Source organism: Electrona antarctica (genome assembly GCF_951216825.1).
Source record: "Electrona antarctica genome assembly, chromosome: 2".
Classification (NCBI taxonomy): Eukaryota; Metazoa; Chordata; class Actinopteri; order Myctophiformes; family Myctophidae; genus Electrona; species Electrona antarctica.
The window spans coordinates 19,416,314-19,437,315 of NC_136807.1; the positions used below are offsets into that span (position 1 = coordinate 19,416,314).

Consider the following 21,002-nt stretch of genomic DNA (forward strand, 5'->3'; position numbering starts at 1 on the left):
CATCCTGGAGGCAAATCTTTCCTGTCATAAAATGTAATCAGAAAAGTCAACCAAAGAACAAGATCTCCAGTCCTCACCGGTCAGCAAAAATACTTTGAAGACCCTAGCAGGAACCCTCATACAAGGTTTCTTCGACTATGCATGCACCTCATGGTACCACAGCACTTCGAAGGCCCTAAAAACAAGGCTCCTATAACATCCCAAAAACAAACAGGTACTATACTACTTGGCCTTACCCCCAGAACCCACCTCACCCCTGCTCATTTTGTTAGGTTGGAATGGCTTAGGGTTGAGGAGCCATGAGAGTACAGCAACTTGCAATGGGCCTGGTCTACAAGATTCGCTACACAAAAAGATACCATGTGTCTGTCCCACAAACCACGTTCAACCCACATTAAATTAATTTCACTCCTATGCCACCAATATGTGGAACGCCCTACCAACAGCCGTTAATAAATGTGAATCCCTAGACTCCTTCAAAAGCACACTCAAAGAGCAATTATGGGCAGCTTCATTTGAAACTGGCCCATGTTAAAAGTCCCCCCCCCCTCTTTTTTTCTATACTGTACTTTTCCTTAATACATTATTATCCCACGATTTTGCAACCCATTTTTTCACCCAGTGTCAATGATCTAATCTACACTTCCTCTGCCAACCTGGGGGGGCAGCGGACTGACCTCATGCTTCCTTCTATGCATGAGGAGTCCAAGCTGCATCTTTTCACCTGACAGGGGGGACGTAGCGCGTAGAAGGAACACGTTATTCCAACCAGTTCCTTTCCCCCCCATCAGGCGCCCCGGCTAGCCAGGGGGAGGTAGTTTAGAGACCAGGATTACTGCATGTTTTTTGTGAGGGTACCTAGCCTAGGGGACACAGGGAGAGCATGCAAACTCCACACAGAAAGGGCCCTTCCGCAAACCCCACCTCGGGTATGGGCACTGATGACGCGGAGGAGAGAACACGCCCCCAGCGTCAACACAATCTAACCCAGGACCTTCTAGCTGTGAGGCGACAGCACTACCGACTGTGCCACCGTGCCCCCGACTTTTCCTTTTTTCTAACCATGTATGTAGGCTATGATGATTTCATTGCAATTTTATTGCATAGAAGTGTATATTTGTGTCTTTAAATGTTTTGATTAATTGAAAATGGAGGACCCTTATGTAGGCTAAACAAGTCTTAGTGCTTTTTCTGGTTTAGCTCTTAACAGTTTTTGTATTGACCTTGTACTTTCCTTGAACTGTACCCAATCTGCAATCTGCAAACTGCAAACTGTCGTGCCCACCATATATAAAGATCACGACACAGACCTCATCAAACCTTGGATAGCCATACATGGAGAAGACTGGATCATCTAGATCTGCATATAAACTCTTGGATTTGCACCAAGAGTTTTTGGTTCCTAAAAATTTGTCTGAGCCGTTCTCATTACAGCTGTGCTTCATATATCGAGCCAGCCAGCAACTCTACATCTGACCTCAAACCTAAAACCCTTAGATCTCCATATATGGAGCTGACCTGTTAGGCTGTTCTTCCCCACCTGTCCTTCCTCTTCAATGTCTACCTTTTGACCGAGTTCTCAACAGGCCCTCAAGACACTGCCCCCGCTGCCACCCTTAGATCTCCATATATGGAGCTGACCTCTTCTGACATTCCATATGTTGATCTGACCTAATCAAACCCTATACATTCAAGACACGCTCCATATATGGCCAGTAATTCATTCCATATGTTGATCTGATCCCCCATGCCAAAAGCGCCAGCACTCGCCCAGCAGTCTGCCATCACCCAGGCGGATGGATGCGTGCACGCGACCTGATTCTCGCCCTCAGGGCATCTTACTGGTAGGTATAGTAATTACATGGAATAAAGCATTTTTTTTGTTTGTCAGTAAAATATAAAAATTATAAAAACTCATGTTGATTAGGTGATGTAATGGTGATGGAAAACAAACGGTGACTTTATTGTTAATGGCATTTAATGTTTGTGTTAGGGACAAGATGACGTAGATTTTCCCTTCATTGTCAATGGCGTTTTTAAAACAAACATTGAACTACAAACAAACATTAAACCTGTATATAGGAGGGGCTAGCGCTCCTCAAAAATATAAGACTGAAAGTCAGTCTCACACACACACACACACACACACACACACACACACACACACACACACACACACACACACACACACACACACACACCCTTCACCATCTCCTCCTCCTGAGACTACTTGGGAGCTTGCCCTGACTCAGCTGTTCAAGTTCATGTGTATGCACATTGGTCTCTCTCTCTCTCTCTCTCACACACACACACACACACACACACACACACACACACACACACACACACACACACACACACGTACAGTAAATAGACACTTGGATGGCTCTAGGACCCAGTGAGAGACACCCAGGGGGAGCGGCAGCGTTTTTAATCTGACCACAGAACCTGTTAGCTCACTCTTTGCTGCTTCCTTTAAGGCAGCTCACATGCGTCACACACAGTTCCTTGATGTGAGAGTAGCAATAGAGAAGTGCTTTTGCACAAGGCTCTGGAATAGATCCACTGAACTGCCCCAGAACTCGGGTCCCTGGGTGCACGCTCCATGACCTGTAGAGGAGGACCATTTGTGTCCTGACATGCCTGAGAGAGGTGACGTATCCCAGGCAGTGTACTGTACAGCCAGCCATGGAGCAGCAGGTCTGGATACTGAGGAGCCTCCTGGCAGAGCTAGAGAGCAAGGAGGCTGCGGAGGAGGATGCACAGAATAGCTTCGCCGGGGAGTTCATGGTAAGTTAGTGTCACGTCACTTTTTGCTACTTTGCTTGAGTGATTTGAACATTTCATACACTGTCATGTTTGACGGTTGATTTAGTCACATTGTAGAACACTAAAAGTCACAAGTTTACTGAAATGTCACTCATCACTGTCAAACGTTTACAGTCTTTTCTTTATACTGTGGCACTAATATACTGTGATGAGAACACAACACACAGGCTACTGGCTAGTGACTTGTGCATATATGTGTGTTCATCACAGTATAAAGAGTGCTGTTGTTAACAAAGGAATACTACAGTATTATGCAACTGTTGCAAAATGTTGTGGTTCTGGCCAGTGAGTGTTGTACCAATGACCATTTCAGGGGCTTCCTCTTTGAACTGGTGCTACACTGTAGTAACAGACACACAGTGAACAGAGAAGGGGAACTCGAGGCAAACCTGTAGCTGTCACTCGCCATCACACATGCACATGCTGCAATGCCTGTGTGTCTCACACACACATACACACACACACACACGCACACATACACAGTAGTACACACACACACACGCACACACGCACGCACGCACGCACGCACACACGCACGCACGCACGCACGCACGCACACACGCACACACACACACACACACACACACACACACACACACACACACCATGCCAAAGGCACACCAAAGGGCACACCTGTATTCATATCCTACTAGGTAGGCATGAAGGTGTTATCATGCTTATCACTCTGCAAACATGTTTTGTTTACTAAAGCCAAATAAAAAGTCTACCAGTAACCACTTAAGCCCTGTTTCATATTTTCACGAATTTTCAAAAAGAGCAACGATCTTTGAAAACGTGTTAAAACCTAAAAAATAAGAATAATAAAATATACAAATTAAACACTTTCAACCTGGCCGAAAAAAAGGGATGCCATGGTTAAAATACGGAAATAAGTGCAAACAAAGAACTGATAGGTTTACGATTTATCTAATAGATATATATTGCAATATAAATGTCTGCTTGTAACAAAATACCAAGGCCTGGACTTGTCTCATGGCATGCCAGTGCGCTTCGGCACTCCGTTTGAGGACCACTGCCCTGGGATGACATCACTCAGAAGGCAGTTGCCATGGTGCTAAGCTGCCTCACATGGTGCCTGAGGATAGCTGCCTTGTGCTTCACATGCCGCTCCACTGCTGTCATGCTTCTGCTGCCCTGACCACTCCAGGGGAGTGAGACTATTGCATCACTTCCGCCCAGTACAAATAGCGCTCTGTAGTCTTGGTGGGCGCAGATGGTGTACGAGGCCTTTTAACCGACTGTGTCAGGACTGTGAGAACAGGGCTCTGAACAAAAAGGCCAGTGTTTTGTAAATAGGCAAAGAGTGACTTTATTCTGAGTGCCACTCTCACTCATTGGGCCAGTATGGAAATCCTCCCAGTTTGCCACCATGCCATTTTACCAGCATGACCCTTTCAGTCCAATTAGTAACTGGTCCTGCAGTTCAAAAGAGTCACACAGTCATAGCCACCATGACTATTCTGTTAGTATAGCCTACTGTTTGTTATTATTATTATACTGATAGTTCCCCATTCTAAGATAGTGTACTTTTCACATCCCCTGATCCCCATATCCCTCTTTAACAAATAATTTGCATGGCGTGAACGGATTAGTCTAAATCTCAGAAACACCAGTGACACAACAATCTCAGAAAATAATCTTTATAGTTTAATACTGTCACCGACGAGATAATACAATGGGCAAGTGGATAGATGAGATTCCATAGAATCAATTGTTTTCAGATGAAATGGGACTGAAATTTCAGTGATTTTTTTTCAAATCTGTAATTGCAGAGGCTTAGGAAGCAGTCAACTAAGTACCGGACAGACAAGACATACCCCACCAAGGTAGCAGAAACGCAGGACAACATCAAGAAGAACAGATACAAGGACATTCTCCCCTGTAAGAGCTGTCCGTCAAGACATTTCAGTGTCACTGTTTTGAAAATGTAAAAATTGACCTGTGCAACAAGTTTTGCTTTATACTGTGCAGCACTCAGGCCAAATGCAGGTCAAATATTCTTTACATATACTGGATTGTTTATAATAATAATAATAATAATACTGCACGAGGGATGATCACATATATAATCAGACTTTTTCCCTTTTATTATTTTTATGGCAGATTCATGTACAATGTGCTTTCCTATCCAGTTGATACTTACAGAGGTTTAAAATTCCCTCTCTGCTCTAGTTGACCACAGCCGAGTGAAGCTCAACCTCTCTGCTCTATTCCTTCTCTGCTCTAGTTGACCACAGCCGAGTGAAGCTCAACCTCGACATCTCAAAAAATTACTCGGATTATATCAATGCCAATTTCATCAAGGTAAAATGCATGGTACCATTTATGTTCTAGCATTTCAATGTTGGAATTGCGTTATTGCCTCTCTCCCTTTTTGATTTTTGAGCCTTATGCAAATTACCGTATTACCTTATGGCCAATTTGCTCTTGCTAAGAAGTAAGAACAATATGGAATGATTGAGATGAGTGATAAGCTACTGTAAAAAAACGAGTAAAACGAATAGTGACAATAAATTTGGATTCTATTCTCTACTGTATGTTCATGTTGTGTAAAGGGAGTGTCGGGGTCCAGTGCCTACATTGCCACTCAGGGTCCTCTGCCCCACACAATAAAGGACTTCTGGAGGATGATTTGGGAGTACAACATAGAGGTACAGTAAGACCATCTCTCTCTCTCTCTCTCTCTCTCTCTCTCTCTCTCAGAGCCGGGACTACATTTGCTATACTTCTCTACTAGCGACTGTACTGACGACCTTATTGGACACTTTTTCATGATTGGCTGCCTCTAAACCAATGGGAGACTTACCCATAAAACCCATAGTCTGAATGGCATAAAAACCCATACGCTGCACTGCACCTGGCAGTTATGACTGAGTCATTCTTGTTTTCTTATCCTAGGTCATAGTAATTGCCTGCCGTGAGTTTGAGATGGGCAGGGTAAGGTCATTCATTCCTCACATTTCCATTTACAATCTAACTGCAAAATCCACAGTGTTAATTTAACACAGAGTATAAAGGTAGATCTTTTACCACTTAAACCCTCTCTATACTTCGTAAACCTGGCTTTGTCCGCATTTATTGATAGTAGGCCTATACAGCATATAGACAGAAAATGGGGATGCACAAATGCTAATGCTAACACTAATATTTTAGAAATAGATCAACAATAGGTCAACAATACAAATGACGTTAGATTTGTGGATTAATTAACTTTTAATGCGTGGCTCCCTGTGCCCCCCACAAAATGACCGGAAATACTTAATATTTCACCAAAACCAGAGCAGAACTCCCACCACGGGACTCGGGCAATCAATTAATAGTTGCAAACACTATATTAATGGCAAGTATTTCATACAGCTTAAGTTAAAAAAAATCTGAACTACGGTATCCCTTTAAGTTGCTCTGTACTTGGTCTGCTCTTGTTACCTCTCTACAGTCTACACCAAATCTCTATGCTGAAAATAACAGTATAGTACAAGCTCACAAGCCAATATTCTCTCCAGTATAGAGAAGTGATGCTATAGGGTTTAAGTGGTTAAGAGTTATTTTTTTCACTCTCAGAATTAAACCAAACACTGAGCATCTTGCAGTTCAATTTTTATTTGATCAAAAGATGATTGTCTCAAACTCTCGTTTACAGAAAAAGTGTGAGCGATATTGGCCGGAGAGACGAGAGGAGCCATTTGTCTGTGAACCTTTTACAATTTCCTGGGTGAGTGTGTTCATTTACTGACCACTTCCTATTTGAACTGGTTCCTGATACTGCCATACACTCAAATGAACCATGACTCAAGTTAACTTACACAGTGAGGATATTTGGCTATACAGTCAGTACACACAACTAGTGTAGATACCACAGGTCAATGTTCACACTACTTGCCTGCTGACTGTAATTAATGCTTTACTCACATCTCCACAGCAAATCAAACGTTTTGTAAAATAATGCTAATCATTAGAAATATATTTTCCATATGTCATCATTTTTAAAATAGTAAAATAGTTTTTAAAATAGTAACCTGGAATGGCCAGACTAATATCACTGTGTAGATATTAGTGTGGAACCTGCATTCCCAAGGGGTTGATTAAAAACTAAATCCCTCTGGTGATCAACCCGCCCCACATTTGCATTCTGGGCCCTGATTGCATTGGTGCCCAACAACTTAAGGGGACAGCAAAATCCAATCAAAACCGAGCAGTGCATGCCAGACCAGATTCTTTTTGCACTGGCAGATTCGTCTGGTTTCCAGGCTATAGGTAAACTGTCTTTCTCTGCTCGGAGAACCTAAAACTGCACTGCTGTCTATTCACGTGCAGGAACATGAGGAAAGTAAAGGAGACTATCTGACAAGGACGCTACATATGACCTATCAAAGTGTAAGTTGTGTTGATACTACACCCATACTGTGAATGTTGATGTCAGGATAGTTCTCATTGGAGAAACAGAGGATTATCAGCTCATGCGTTGTTAGCCACCACAACAGGCAGAATATTTCATCATAGAGACTCTACACATGACATAGAAACTACTACTACTGTAGCATTTTGATCAAGCAATATCATTCCTGAAACAACAATCATCCATAGCATCAAACTTTCCTAATGTGTCATGGAACTACAAAAGAAAAGACTAGTCTAGAAGTCTAGATTTACCTGTGAAATCGTTTTGTTTTTGTTTCAGTGTAGCCGTACTTTACATCAGCTGCACTATATCAATTGGCCAGACCATGGTATTCCTGACTCCATTCCTCCCATACTGGAACTCCTGCAGGAAATGCGTTCCTATCAGGCCGATGACGAAGTACCCATATGCATCCACTGCAGGTCAGCATTCATCATCTGACACATGAACCTCTCCCGCTTCCAATCCAACATATCTCAACTCAGCAAATTTCAATGTGCTGAGATTGTGTTAGTATGGAGGTCTAGAAGCTTTTCGTTCTGTGTGGGCACATTTGAGAGTAATGACGTATCGTTAAAAATGTGGAAAATATATTTGTTTGCAGTTTGCACTGTTCTCCAGGCAGTGAAGAAACATTGCGTTACTGTATGTGGCAACCAGAGCTTGTTCTCAGACGAACAGAGTGACACACACAAGCACGCACGCACGCACGCACGCACACAGGAAGTGTTTGTGGGTGGACAACCAGCAGCCCACCAGGCCTGAAGCACATACTGTATGGGGCATTTCCTGTCATAGTGTCTGTTTCTATAAGTGTGGCTGACTGTCACTCTACTGAAGCATTCACTTTCTTGAGTCAAGCTTGTGTACACTTCTGGGCTGGCCAGTGTACTTTGCTCATCATTCATTGTTTTCATTTACATAAAATGAATAGCAGAATAATATGGTGACTATTCACATTAGCATCAAAGCCTGTCATATGATACCATGCCCACACCTGTTCAGAGGATATGAGATGGCAGGAATGGAATGTTCAGCTAGAGGCAGACAGATCACCACACATGCCAGAAAGCCATCTTCTGTAGACCGCTATTACAAAATATGCTGCTGAGTATGACTCTTAGTTCCACTACAATCAGCTGCATTATGTGATATGTTTGATAGTCACAAGGCCTGGAAATAATCTGTACTATCTATGGCTGCAACTATTGATTATCTTTTAGCGACTATTCTATTGATTACTATTTTGTGCCACGGTTGCTGTGGATTGGAGCAACGGTGCACCTATGGTTCCCAGGGGCCAATGACTTTTACTGTTTCTGACCCATCTGAGTCAAGGCACTGATCATCAACATACAGACATTGGTTTTGGTCAGGTACAGCATAGGCAAAACGATTCACAAGACAAACAACAATGTACAAAAAAATAACAATAACATCCATACATCAGATACTTGGACAGTTTAGAAGCAGGCTTATTAGGTTGGAACAAAAGACCCAGGTGACTGACGTCTATCTATAATTAACCTTTTTAAACCTGCTTTCTTCCATAAAAGATGAGACAGACAGACAGACAGACAGACAGACAGACAGACAGACAGACAGACAGACAGACAGACAGACAGACAGACAGACAGACAGACAGACAGACAGACAGACAGGCCTGCGGGTACAACAGACAGACAGGCCTGCGGGTACAACAGACAGACAGACAGACAGGCCTGCGGGTACAACAGACAGACAGACAGACAGACAGACAGACAGACAGACAGACAGACAGACAGACAGGCCTGCAGGTACAACATTAAAATATGTAAAAGTAAAATATGATGAATAGCAATAACAATAACAAATCAGTAGTAGTACAGTAAGTGCAATGCAATGCATTAATAATCCTAGTTTTTGTGATTCTAGTGCTGGCTGTGGTCGAACAGGAGCTCTGTGTGCCATCGATTTTACTTGGAACCTTTTGAAAGATCAGGTGAGATTATGTGACCAATTGGTTCCATTTGTAAGGATTTTACTGTGTACTGTGATATTTTGCAGTTATTTAATCTAACAGCAACTCAATAACAACATTTATGATGAGATAGAAAGTGTGGTAGTTTACACTTACTTACTACTTACGTCTGGTTTCAGATGGTGCCTGTGGACTTCAGCATCTATGACCTGGTTAAAGATATGCGAACACAGAGGTCCTCTCTGGTTCAAACCAAGGTGGCTGTTTTTATTTTTATTTTTATTATTATTATTATTAATTTATCATCATGCATTTTATTTTTACCTGCCTTTGATCAGTTTGTCCTGTATCTGTTTTTTTTGTTGGATATTAATTGCCTTCTAACCTCAGGAACAATATGCACTGGTCTGCAGAACCATCAGGCACCTATTTGAGACATATTTGCAGTTGGATGCACAAGTCAACAGAAAAGAGGTGAGCCCACAGAGCCAAACCTATAAATCTTTAAAAAAAAAAACAAGATAGTCCTCTCCCGATGGCCTGTATTCCGGGGAGCGAAGCCAGGGAACATTTATACTAATACTCCAAAACTGACATACAAAAACATCAGCATAAAAACACAGTTGCACTTCTTATTTGATGTTAATGCAGAGAACTGTAAGCCTCAGACTAAACAGAGGAACGACATACTGTGGGCTGAGAGAGTGGAATGCTGAATCAGGTTTTATAGTGTGTCGGTGCTATGTCAGGAAATGAATAATCTAACTGGACATGTCTCTACAAGGTTACTGTTCTGCTCAGAGCAACTAAGAAAATTGTATTATACTCCCAGTTTAGTGATGCTTTCAAATGAAATGGTAAAAATGAATAATGCATTCCATACGATAACGATAATGTTGTGCTTTTAATGTGAGTTGTAATCTTTTATATTTATTTGCCACAAAAGCAAACAAACAGATTCTACTTACTTTTGATTCCCTTATTAAAGGTTGATATAATTCCTATGTTAAATTGTCCAGGTTGCAGTGGTTCCGTCTCCTGTCTTATCAGCTGGGAGCGGCACACTCTCTGACCTGAGTGAGGAGGAAGAAATAGAATATTACTTGGAACCAAAACCACAATCACATCCAATAGATGTAGAAGCCCAGCAAAGGTGAACATTACTTGCATTTGTTTAAAATAACAGTATGGACTTTTCACTCTCGCATCCTTGGTTAAGTGGTTAAGATAAGGATTCACGTTATTTATTTTTACATTATTTTTATTAGGTTTCCTGTAATCGAAGACATGGAGCAGACCAATTATGCAGTACCAATGGTCATTCCAGATGAGGAGGAGTGTGAGGTTTTGACACAGACAGCCATACCCTCGCCTTCTGACATCCTTGTCGCCCTGACCACCAGGGACAAACAGAGGGAACTACAAAGACAATGCCACTTGCAGACCCTTCCCGGGGCTTTATCCTCCTCTAACCAAGACCTCCAGGGGGGTCTGATTCTGACCTCACCCACCATAGGGCATGCCAGCCAGCCATGCCCTGATATCCTGGAGAGGATGGAGGACAATGATGTCACGGTACCGCTAAAACCTCCAATTCCCCTGGCGCCAGTGATCTGTCTAATGGTGGAGGACCCCTACTTTGACTCGCCAATGAGTGACGGCTCTGTAGAGGAGATTGTTCTGGATAGCCAGTTGACTCCTGACTGTGTTGTCTCCATACCAAGCGTGACTCTGAATGACCAGACTCTTGAGATTGAATCTCCTGCCTCAGGTAAACATGCAGCAACACATGTCAGTCTCGTTAATATCAGTGGTTCCCAAAGTGGGGTCTAGGGGTCCTTGAAGGAGTTCCAGGGGGTCCCCAGCTAAATGATAGTTTGGAACCAAATGGACCCTTATGGGTCTGCTCTGAGAGCGTACAAATGGAACCAAATAGACTAATGCATGTCAAACTGGGTGTCCTTGAAATTAAACAGGTTGAGAATCACTGCTAGAGCCGTAAATACATTCTCTTATGGGGGCCCTGGCATATCTTTTCATATGGGGGTCCGCAGGATAATTAGTGTCAATTTGGGGGTTCTTGACGTGAAATAGTTTGGGAACCACTGGTTAATATGAAGCCATAAGTTCAAAGGTATAGTTCATACAGAAAACCATTTTTGGAGGTTTTCATTTCTATAAATACGTATATATTTTGTAGGTACAGTAACTCCTTCAGATGAGCATACACCTCCGCCAATACCTGTACGAACTGCTGAATCCTACGTACTGGCTTTTGATGCAGGTTTGTCTATACAAGTCACTCTGAGCACTTCATTGCCGAGCTGTTCTATTGTAAACTTCCCCTTTCACATACATTTGGAACTTAAGCCATATTTCAGCATTTGATATTCTGTATTGTATTTTAATAGTGGCCTATAATAACTATAATAACAGAGCTAAAGTGGTTAATAAAATCTGCTGAAGCTATAGCACAATAAAGTATATACCATGCTTTATTGGGGCCAACTCTTATGCAGTTATGATTTAATATACCGTACTTGTGATTAGTGACTCTGGGACCTAACAAGAAGCGGTTTATGTGTCGCAGAGTGGTCAGATCCCTTTGAGAGGTTAGAGGTCATTATCCCACCCACTGTTACTCCTGAGGGGCCCACAGAGATCGGAGGTGAGTGCAAGGGATATGGAACAGGCAAATTAATCATAAACTCCTTGAACATGACAATGATTATACAGTTATTTATTTTCCCACACAGTAAAACACTGTGTTCATTTACCCTTTTGTAAAATTGAGAGTGAACAAATGGAGCCTTCAATGATCCATTTTACATTTAGAATTAAATTAACATGAAACTTTACTTCTAGGGAGCCCCCCTTCACCTGTCCCTCAGCTTCCAGAGAGAACCCCTGAGTCCTTTGAGTTGGCTGTTGTTGATGAAGGTGGGGGGAAATATACCGTAACTAAACTTTTAAAAGTTGACTATCAAGAATTCATGATTCATAGGGGAAAAGTGTGTAAGATGATTAACCTCCTTGGATTTTTAATTATATTGAACCCCTTTCTTCCTTGCCATTCAGCTCCTGTGGAACAGAGGATCCCAGTCTGGACAGCAGCACAAAGAATAGGGACGTCTTCAGAATGGTCTGGCAAGTCCTTCGCTGCTGCAGCACCGGAGAAGAAAACATGGAGGAGTAAGGTGGGTAACTAGCACATGGGAGAAAAGAGAATGCCTGCAACACTCCAAATGAAATAATGATCTCAAGGTGCATGGCCCAACAATATCATGAGAGGAAGAAGGCAGCCAACACTCAATATATGTCCTTTTGTCAGCATTGAGAAAGAGGAAGACCTTGGTAACACGTATGTCCGTTGCTCTGCATGGTGAGGTAAATAAAACTGCATGTGAAAAGGACATTTGAGTGCTGGCTGGCTGCCTTCTTCTCATTGTAACTAGATCATACCTGGTTATTCTGCTGTTTGCTTTGCATTTAAGTTCTTTATAACTTTGCGCCACTGATCTGCATTCTCTCTGCTGGCATTCTCTCTGGTCTGCCCAAGGCCAAGTCTAGGCAGCACACTACTAAAGAGAGCAGAGCACAATTGGACAATGGGTTATATGCACACACGCCATTTTGGAAAGAACTTGCACTTGGGCCCCTTCCCTACTTCCTTCACAGGTGTTACCGCTGATACTAATGAAGGCTAGCTGTTACGTTCTGCTCAAACAGAGTCAGGGTGCTGCTATTGTGCCTGTTGGCTCACTGGAAACACTCTGCTAACTCTGAGACTGCACAAATGGAAACAAATGGACCTTTACATTTGTACACTCTCAGAGTTATTTAACACCTTAAGTATGGAAGCAGACAGAAGTAGGAAGAGTTATTCTGTGTGCATATAGCCCATTGGGAACAGTTTTGCAGGTGTAAATTGGGTGAAAAACTAATTCTCCATCAGACTAAAGTGAAAGAGATAGTAGAAAACAGGTTAAATAAAAATGTATACTGTATACAGATAGCATTATGTGAAAGCAGACATGATATTCAGAACATTATCATATGCAGGTGGGTACATGTTCTCATACAGTTGCACATGCGCTACTGTATATAACATTTGCATTGGCCTACCTACAGTATGTTTTCTTTTTAGAAACAGTAGCATCGTATTGTAGGCGCTTACATGTTCTTTTTAGAAACATGAGCATCATATGGAGGTCTACACTAGTGTTCCTTTACAAAAAATAGCATCATTATGCAGGTGTGTACATGTTCTTTTAGAAATATTAGCATATGCAAGTGTGTAGATGTTCTGACTTTTAGAAACATTAACATCATGCAGTGTGTGTGTGTGTGTGTGTGTGTGTGTGTGTGTGTGTGTGTGTGTGTGTGTGTGTGTGTGTGTGTGGGGGGGGGGGGGGGGGGAGGGGGGGGGGTCTATCCTATTAGACAGCTCAAGTCAGTCGGACTGTGATTGACAGAATTGTTACTTGAGAAAACAAAGATATGTAACAGCAGCTAACTTGCTCTCTGTTTCAGAGCTTGAAAATAAAGACATCCTTCACAGGTAACTTCTTACATCATGCCAACTGAAAATAATGATTACAAATCATTACAATCAATACAAATCATTACAATCAATACACAATGGATGACTAATATTATTGTATTTCCCAGTGGCTCCAGCACCTGTAACATTTACAGCCATGGCTTCACATACAACTATAACCCTCCCCGCCACTCTTCCAGTACAGTACCCAGTGACCCCGCCACTAACCCCTCAAGGTGAGACCCAGTGACACTTTATAATAATGGAGGTACAGTATATTTATATTTATAATATCGTTCATTAATTCTCGCCCATTACATATTGTCGCTGTTGGGTGAAAAACATGTAGGCCTATGTCCAAAACCGTCACTTTTAAGGAAATGGGAAAATAACCGACAACCCACCTCAAACCCAACCTAACCATAACCGCAAGCACGGGAGCAGGCGCTAGTCCGAGGTGCGGACGCATGTCGAACCAATGCTCCGTCGGACCATAGTATTCTCCATAATATTTATAAAACCACACTTAATCATATTTTGTCTTTTCCAAGAATTGTGAAAATAGCAGATCTACAAACTTGTTGATCGGCTATTTTCAATACTTTTGTGTAACACTATTGTACAACAATGTATTAATTAGTAGGACATTTTATTAAATTTCCAAAAACATACAAATTAGGACATTTTATTAAATTTACAAAAACATACAAAGTTGAAATATGGAGATACAAGGTTTCTGCCTGACAGCAGCGATATACTGTACAAATGTGCAACACGAATACTGTATTTGAAATTGAAGTACATAAAGATGTAAAATAAATCATACTGCTGATTGTGTGTGATTTGGGCAGCCTGCAGGAGTCCCACCCCACCACTTCCTGACAGAACGCCAGAGTCTTTCATCCTGGTTGCTGAGGAGGGTGAGTTGAGTATATTATTGCTGTCAGGCAGAAACCTTGGATCCACGTATTTCTACTTTTTGAATGTTTTTTTTTTCACGTAAATGAATGCCCTTGCTTCGTCATCGTACAGTGTCAAACAAAAGTAGCAAATATCGCATATTTTCAAACTCACAGTGTCGCATCACGACACGTAGATCTGCTATTTTTGCGCTATAGCTGAACTTGTAGATCGGCTCTAGAAAAAGTGTTTCTGTGGGTTTTATTAATATTTTACCAATGTAAAGCATTAACAAGATTTTGTCACTAAATAATAAGTACTGTACAATCCATTAGATTAGAACACCTAAATTTTTGTATTATTTATTTTGACATTTCCTGAAAATAAATGGTTTTGGACATACAAGGTTTCCACCTGACAGTGACGATAGAGATAGACAGTATGGATCTTAATATTCATCTCAACTACTTTGTTGAGCTTGACACCATTCTGCTTTGCTAGCTGGTGAGAATGCTGTCCCCGGCCTGCAGACTTATGAGGCCGCACACACCTCTACAAGGATAGGTACATCCTCAGAGTGGTCCGGAAGCTCTCAGCACAACACATTCCAGAATGTTGACATGAACAGGAGCAAGGTAATTATTCGAACCTCCTTATTAGATTACATTCACATTCACACACATACATTCATACACCGCTGGCAGAGGAACCATGCAAGGCACCAACCTGCTCATCGGGAGAAATTAGGGGTTCAGTCTTGCTCAAGGACACTTCGACAGTCATCATCATCATGGCAGCCTCGTAAAACGAGGATCCGTTCTCCTCAGCCATTCACTTCTTCTCCTTCTGGACTAGCTGACCTAGCTGGACTCTCCGCCTGTGTGCCTGCTGGTGACTGTGGAGTCCAAGGTGTGAGTGGAAGAGCCGGGGGCAGTCTGGGCACGGAAGTGTTGGAGGTGGGCGGGGTCGCATAAGACGTTGATGTCTTTGCTGGCGCTTCTTCTCTGCTGCTTGTGCTCGATCGGTCTCAAGTCTCTGAGCACCAATGGCAATTGTGCCACGACAGGCTGAGCGGTCCACTGCCAGGGCCTCCCAGCTGTGAGGGATGAGTCTTCCTTTCGATACAAGTGACCGAGGAAGCGCAGCTGGTTCTTGGCGATGATCGCTTCCACGCTTGGGAGGCTGGCACGGGTTAGAACATCATTGTTGGTGATGCGTTCTTCCCAGCCAATTCCCATGATTGCCCGCAGCTTTTGCTGGTGAAACCTTTCCAGGGTCCTGATGTTTTTCCGATAGAGGATCCAGCTCTCTGACCGGTAGAGAAGGGTTGGAATCACAACAGCTCTGTAGACACCAATCTTGGTTTGTGCAGACAAGCCATGTTGTGAAAAGACACGGTGGTAGAGCTTGATAGGCAGAGGATCGAACTGGGAACCTTCCGGTTCGCAAGCGGCCGCTCTACCTTCTGAGCCCTGATACCACTGCCGGTATCAGGGCTCTACCCACATTCGTGAATCTGACGTCAAATTGTGCTTACAAAAAGCACACCCCTTTATTCACTTTTTTTACACATTATTTTAATTTATGAACAGCGCCTTAGTGAATGAGGCCTATTTAATTTGATTTACATTTACACCCCAATCCTATCCCATGATCTTTAGGGAAATATTTGAACATTTCCACTTAAAAAAAGTGAAAGTTAAGTAGGTAATTATTTTCAGAGGGCCTGGTGATCCAAGCATGTGCTATAAAAAGCAATGATGGTTTACCTTGTGATCCAAGCTGTGAGTCAGACACCCCACAATAACACTTTCATGTGCTTTCATATGTTTCTGCAGAGTGTTCGGGCTAAAAGTTCAAAACAAGGTAAGCTTCTTTTTCCACTCAGCATAGCTTGGTCGGCTACGTCTATACAAAAACTGTTGGACATTATCCATCAGTTCCACAGTTGCTGCTTCAAAGTTGAGGACCAATCAGTATAGGCTATTGGAATTTTGGCCATCCGTTAAATTATTCTTTTTTTTTTACCTCTTTGCTTGTTGAAGTTCAATATACAGTAGGATCCCTGGCTAATAAGACAAATATGCCTTAAAACATTATAGAGCGTCGCAGTCCCGCCTCCTACCCTGGACCAGGAAATGAAACCCAATGCATTTTCCTCATAGACATTTCTTAAAGTATTTATTTAAAGACGGTTACGGCGCGGACAAAGCCAACTCGAGTCGTGACAACTCATGACAACACAAACAATATTTTGGACCAAACAAATAATTAGAAAGAAGAAAAAAACGGCAGGTTACAACACTTTTTTTGTTGGCTTTGTCCGCGGCGTAACCGTCTTTAAATAAATACTTTAAGAAATGTCTATGGGAAAATGCATTGGGTTTCATTTCCTGGTCCAGGGTAGGAGGCGGGACTACGACGCTCTATACTTGCCCTCTATAACTAAAAAATGAAAATAAAAGCACCTTTAATATTTTATTTCTTTCATAAATAGAGAATATTTCACTCAATAGGGACTGTTCCTGTTGCAAGTTGATGTCATATGCTCATGTGTGGTACAGCCCTATGGAATTATGGAATGCACGTGCTAATAACAAATATTAAAAATATTGCTTTGATGCTCATATTAACTTTAGAAAGTATTATGTTGTTTTGTATTAGCACATGCATTCCATAATTCCATAGGGCTAGACCACACATGGGCATATGACATCATCAACTAAAATATTTAAGTGTTTTTATTTTGGAATTTTAGTTATAGAGGGCAAGTATAATGTTTTAAGGCATATTTGTCACATTAGCCAGGGATCCTTTTAATTTATACAGAATGTTCTCAAATATTGTTAAACTCTTTTTTTTCTTTTTTGGGAGACAAAATATCGGTCAGAATATCAGCAATAGGTGGTTTAGGACTCTCCAAAATTGGCATCTGCAATGCATCCATTCCCACCCAAAAATCTGGCTGTGGTAAAATCTTCAATCTTGAATAGTTATCATTGGCTCTTCTGCACCAGACTGTGTGTCACTGTGTAGGATGCCACTGAAATATGTGATTGTGAGATTGTCAGATTGAATGTGCAATAATGTGAGTTATATTTATGGAAAACATGGAAGAGTGTACAGTATATGCCACTCTATGGCAGGTTACATTCTATAATGCTCCTCATATGCATTAGAGCGATTCATTGTCAATACAGAACCTTGAAAGATAAAAAATGTCAGACGTTGTCTGTGGTTAATGTACAGTAGGAGTAAATATTCATTTAATTTCCTCTGCAGAGCCCCTCACTCCAGTTCAGCTATTAGCTCCACCCTCTGTGGTCATGGCTGCAGGGGGAAGTGGTGAGTTACAACTGACAATCAGACCTCTTAGCACATTATTGTGCAAGGCATTATTTTCTGAAATGCAGTTGTTTTTGAGGTGATGTCATACAGTATAATACATTGTTTTGAAAGTAACTTCCTCAACACAGAGCATAAAAGCGTATATCACCACGTATGCACCTCATGTCCAGCAAACAAGAAGCCGTTCATAATGTCATTGTTTCTCTCAGCACAAGTGGAACAGCCCAGTGCGAACTACAGTTCCTCCCTAACAAATCTGGACACATCTGACAACAGCAATGGGAAGAGTGGCATATCTAGAACAAAGGTATACGGAAGCTACATAAAATGGACCCCTATATGGTTCCTTTTGCACTCTCAGGATTTTGCTGTGCATGACTAATTTGTGAAATCTGAAATAATTACTTGTTTCTTTCCATTACAGAGTTTAAAGTTTTTTAGGCACAAACCAAAACGTAAGTAATGGTCAGCACCTTGAAACGACAGATGCTGAATAAATGCACTGCTTTCCCTACAATACATTTAACATGAACAATTATATGTAACTCTTTTCTCAGCTAAAACCGGCCCACTACCAGCACCATCTCTATCTGGATCATCTCATGGGGCTGCCTCCTTTTTCAAGTTTGGTGGGCCATTAACATTATTCTAACATTGTCATGTATGAGGAGGAGCTGTGCGTTTTCATATTTTTCAGTAAAGAAGCTAGCTAAATTGTGCTTTCTTTTTTCTTTCTTTTATTTTCTTTTTGAGTGGTGCAACCACTCCTATAGACAGCTATGTGTGTCCCTGGGTCCCTGGGTCTGTCTGTCCAAGCACGAAATAAAATAGCGTTATAGTGTTTGTTCACCACCAAGTGTCACTGTTGCACAGCCTAACACACAGACACAGACACACACAGGCCAGGGAGGAGGGCTTGTACAGTACAGTACAGTACAGTACAGTACAGTACAGTACAGTACAGTACAGTACAGTACAGTACCACTCACTTCAGACAGGTCTGATTTTTTCTTTTTCTTTTTAGGATTTGGGACTCGTTTTGGGAAGCCAAAAGGCCCAAGAAGTCATCCTGAGACTTGGGTGTAACGATCACATCATGGTGGTACACATATCATGTGAATCCAGAAAGATAGATTCATGATGGTACTTATTGCTTCAATAGACACATGGACATTTTGAAGAAATGGTACCGAAGGATATGATGGAAGATGACATGGCATGACAAGAGCTGAATGCTTCTCTCTCTCTCTCTCTCTCTCTCTCTCTCTCTCTCTCTCTCAGGTCTATGTGATGAACCTTAAATGAGCTTTTCACAGCAACAGTTAATTGTAGAGAGCTCTCTGAAGTGTTTTGAATATCAAGTAGGGTTGAGTGTAATTCAATGACATCAAGGACAATACTGCACATGTGGACCAATGGCTTGAATGGGCAATTAATAAGTGACCTTCTTTAGAATCATTTAGTCAATCATGCACCCAAAGCTGGTAAGCTTTATGCTTAATTTATTGTACTACAGTGTCACAACATGTGCGTCACAGATGTGACACATTGTGAGCTGGTAGAACTGCTATTTTTTTAACACTTCTTGCTAATGACCAAAGGTCATATTGTCAAACTGGAGAGATGGCTGTGCAAACTGGAGTATATGTGTAATGTGTATGTGTAATTTGTTCTAATGGCATGGAACAACCAAACTGATGCTGCTTTTTATTTATGTCTACAGTCATTGGAGTTTCCACCAAATAGGAAATAACATTCAGTAGATGGGCCATGCGTGCCTTTAAATGTTTCTGTTCTATAACTTGCAAATGCAAAGTTTAGAAAATGAATGTCCAAAATAAAGCATATGATGTACACAGAATAATGTATAAAACACTGGATACACACAAAATGTATTTATTTAAAAAAATACAGAAAGTCTATGCATTCCTATTTTGTTTTTCTCTACGTAACAAGACTGAATCACACTTGAAACAAAATGCATTAAAACGTATCGCCTGACTGCTCAAACAATCCAATTATTATTATACTGTTATTAAAACGTATAAAAAACATCTCAGTACAAACATCGACAACAGCAATTATTGGTTCTACAACACAGCATGCCCTGATGGAAAGGCAATGTACATTACAACACAACATAATGTGACAAAGGGCAGATTTGACAGGACTGTAGCGTAGCCGCCCATTAATTTTTTAGATAAATTCAAGTTAACAAGGTCCTATGACAATTAGCTGTTAGCTGTAACAAATGGATGACAAAGCTACCATTTCCTGGAAAGAATCATATTTGTTCTCAGGTGAAGCACATGAGTAGAAATGCCAAAGTGTGATGAGAGCAACATATTCCCTTATCATTGTCACTCAACATAAACCCATGGTGACATCCGACTGACAACACATAAACCCCAGTTTTTGAATGAGCCCAACTGTATACAAGGCACTAAGACACACTCAACGTGGTCAATCTAATATCATCCATTGGAACAGATGGTGTCACCATTGTAAACATCTGTGAAGTTATTCTCTTACAGTACGTGTGTACAGCAGAAGGAACTGTCTAAAGCTTCAGCAGGCCACAACATGAGTACACCGGATGTCCCACCTCACAATTATGCAAAGAAAAGTGATAATCTTTTCTATAGTGCCTTCATTCTTAAACCTATAGTGGCACTGATTTGAATTAAAAATGAGAATACATTTTTGGCAAAATAAGTATGACAGAGTTGCTCTGTAAGTGATCATATTTGGTAAGCCTCTTGACGTGTATATGTGCCCACCAGCTGCTCAAAGCCCTGGAAGATATCAAAGGAATGGCTTATGTGCTGCCTAGTTTTTCCAGCACAAAAATAATCCTATATGTGCTTGCACCCAATCGCAGGCAGTTATTGCAAGTGCGATGTCACAGCTGTGAATTCCATCATCATTGCTCCTGTGATTCAGTCCAAACCTCAAATAGAAATAGCCATAAGTGGTTATAAACCTGTTTTCAAATATTTATC

At 41.5% G+C, this 21,002-nt stretch overlaps 1 protein-coding gene across 7 annotated transcripts; it reads left to right on the forward strand.

Moving 5' to 3' along the window:
• Positions 1-2,530: 2,530 nt before the first annotated feature.
• On the forward strand, positions 2,531-20,927 carry ptpn22 (protein tyrosine phosphatase non-receptor type 22). 7 transcript variants are annotated; one of them, XR_013792093.1, is made up of 28 exons: positions 2,531-2,790; positions 4,623-4,731; positions 5,078-5,154; positions 5,406-5,501; positions 5,749-5,787; positions 6,491-6,562; positions 7,165-7,224; positions 7,529-7,671; positions 9,164-9,230; positions 9,389-9,466; positions 9,600-9,683; positions 10,229-10,362; positions 10,478-10,980; positions 11,410-11,493; positions 11,800-11,877; positions 12,075-12,149; positions 12,288-12,406; positions 13,743-13,770; positions 13,881-13,988; positions 14,604-14,672; positions 15,154-15,287; positions 16,491-16,518; positions 17,935-17,997; positions 18,210-18,307; positions 18,425-18,455; positions 18,558-18,629; positions 19,025-19,143; positions 19,282-20,927. XR_013792093.1 is itself a non-coding variant. In XM_079526293.1 (27 exons), the coding sequence occupies exons 1-27, from the start codon at positions 2,689-2,691 to the stop codon at positions 19,084-19,086; spliced, it is 2,613 nt and encodes an 870-aa protein (XP_079382419.1). In that variant the 5' UTR covers positions 2,531-2,688; the 3' UTR covers positions 19,087-20,927. The 7 variants fall into 7 exon arrangements, 4 of the variants coding, with proteins under 4 accessions (XP_079382419.1, XP_079382421.1, XP_079382420.1 ...); XR_013792094.1 differs by having other exon boundaries at positions 18,558-18,624; XM_079526293.1 differs by having other exon boundaries at positions 19,025-20,927.
• The last annotated feature ends 75 nt before the right edge of the window (positions 20,928-21,002 follow it).

Excerpts from the sequence above, each read along its gene's own strand:
- ptpn22 (XM_079526293.1), top strand. The coding sequence starts at position 2,689 with ATGGAGCAGCAGGTCTGGATACTGAGGAGCCTCCTGGCAGAGCTAGAG. Across the intron at positions 5,788-6,490 it reads GTGAGTTTGAGATGGGCAGG|AAAAAGTGTGAGCGATATTG; the intron begins GTAAGGTCATTC and ends TCTCGTTTACAG. Across the intron at positions 10,363-10,477 it reads GATGTAGAAGCCCAGCAAAG|GTTTCCTGTAATCGAAGACA; the intron begins GTGAACATTACT and ends TATTTTTATTAG.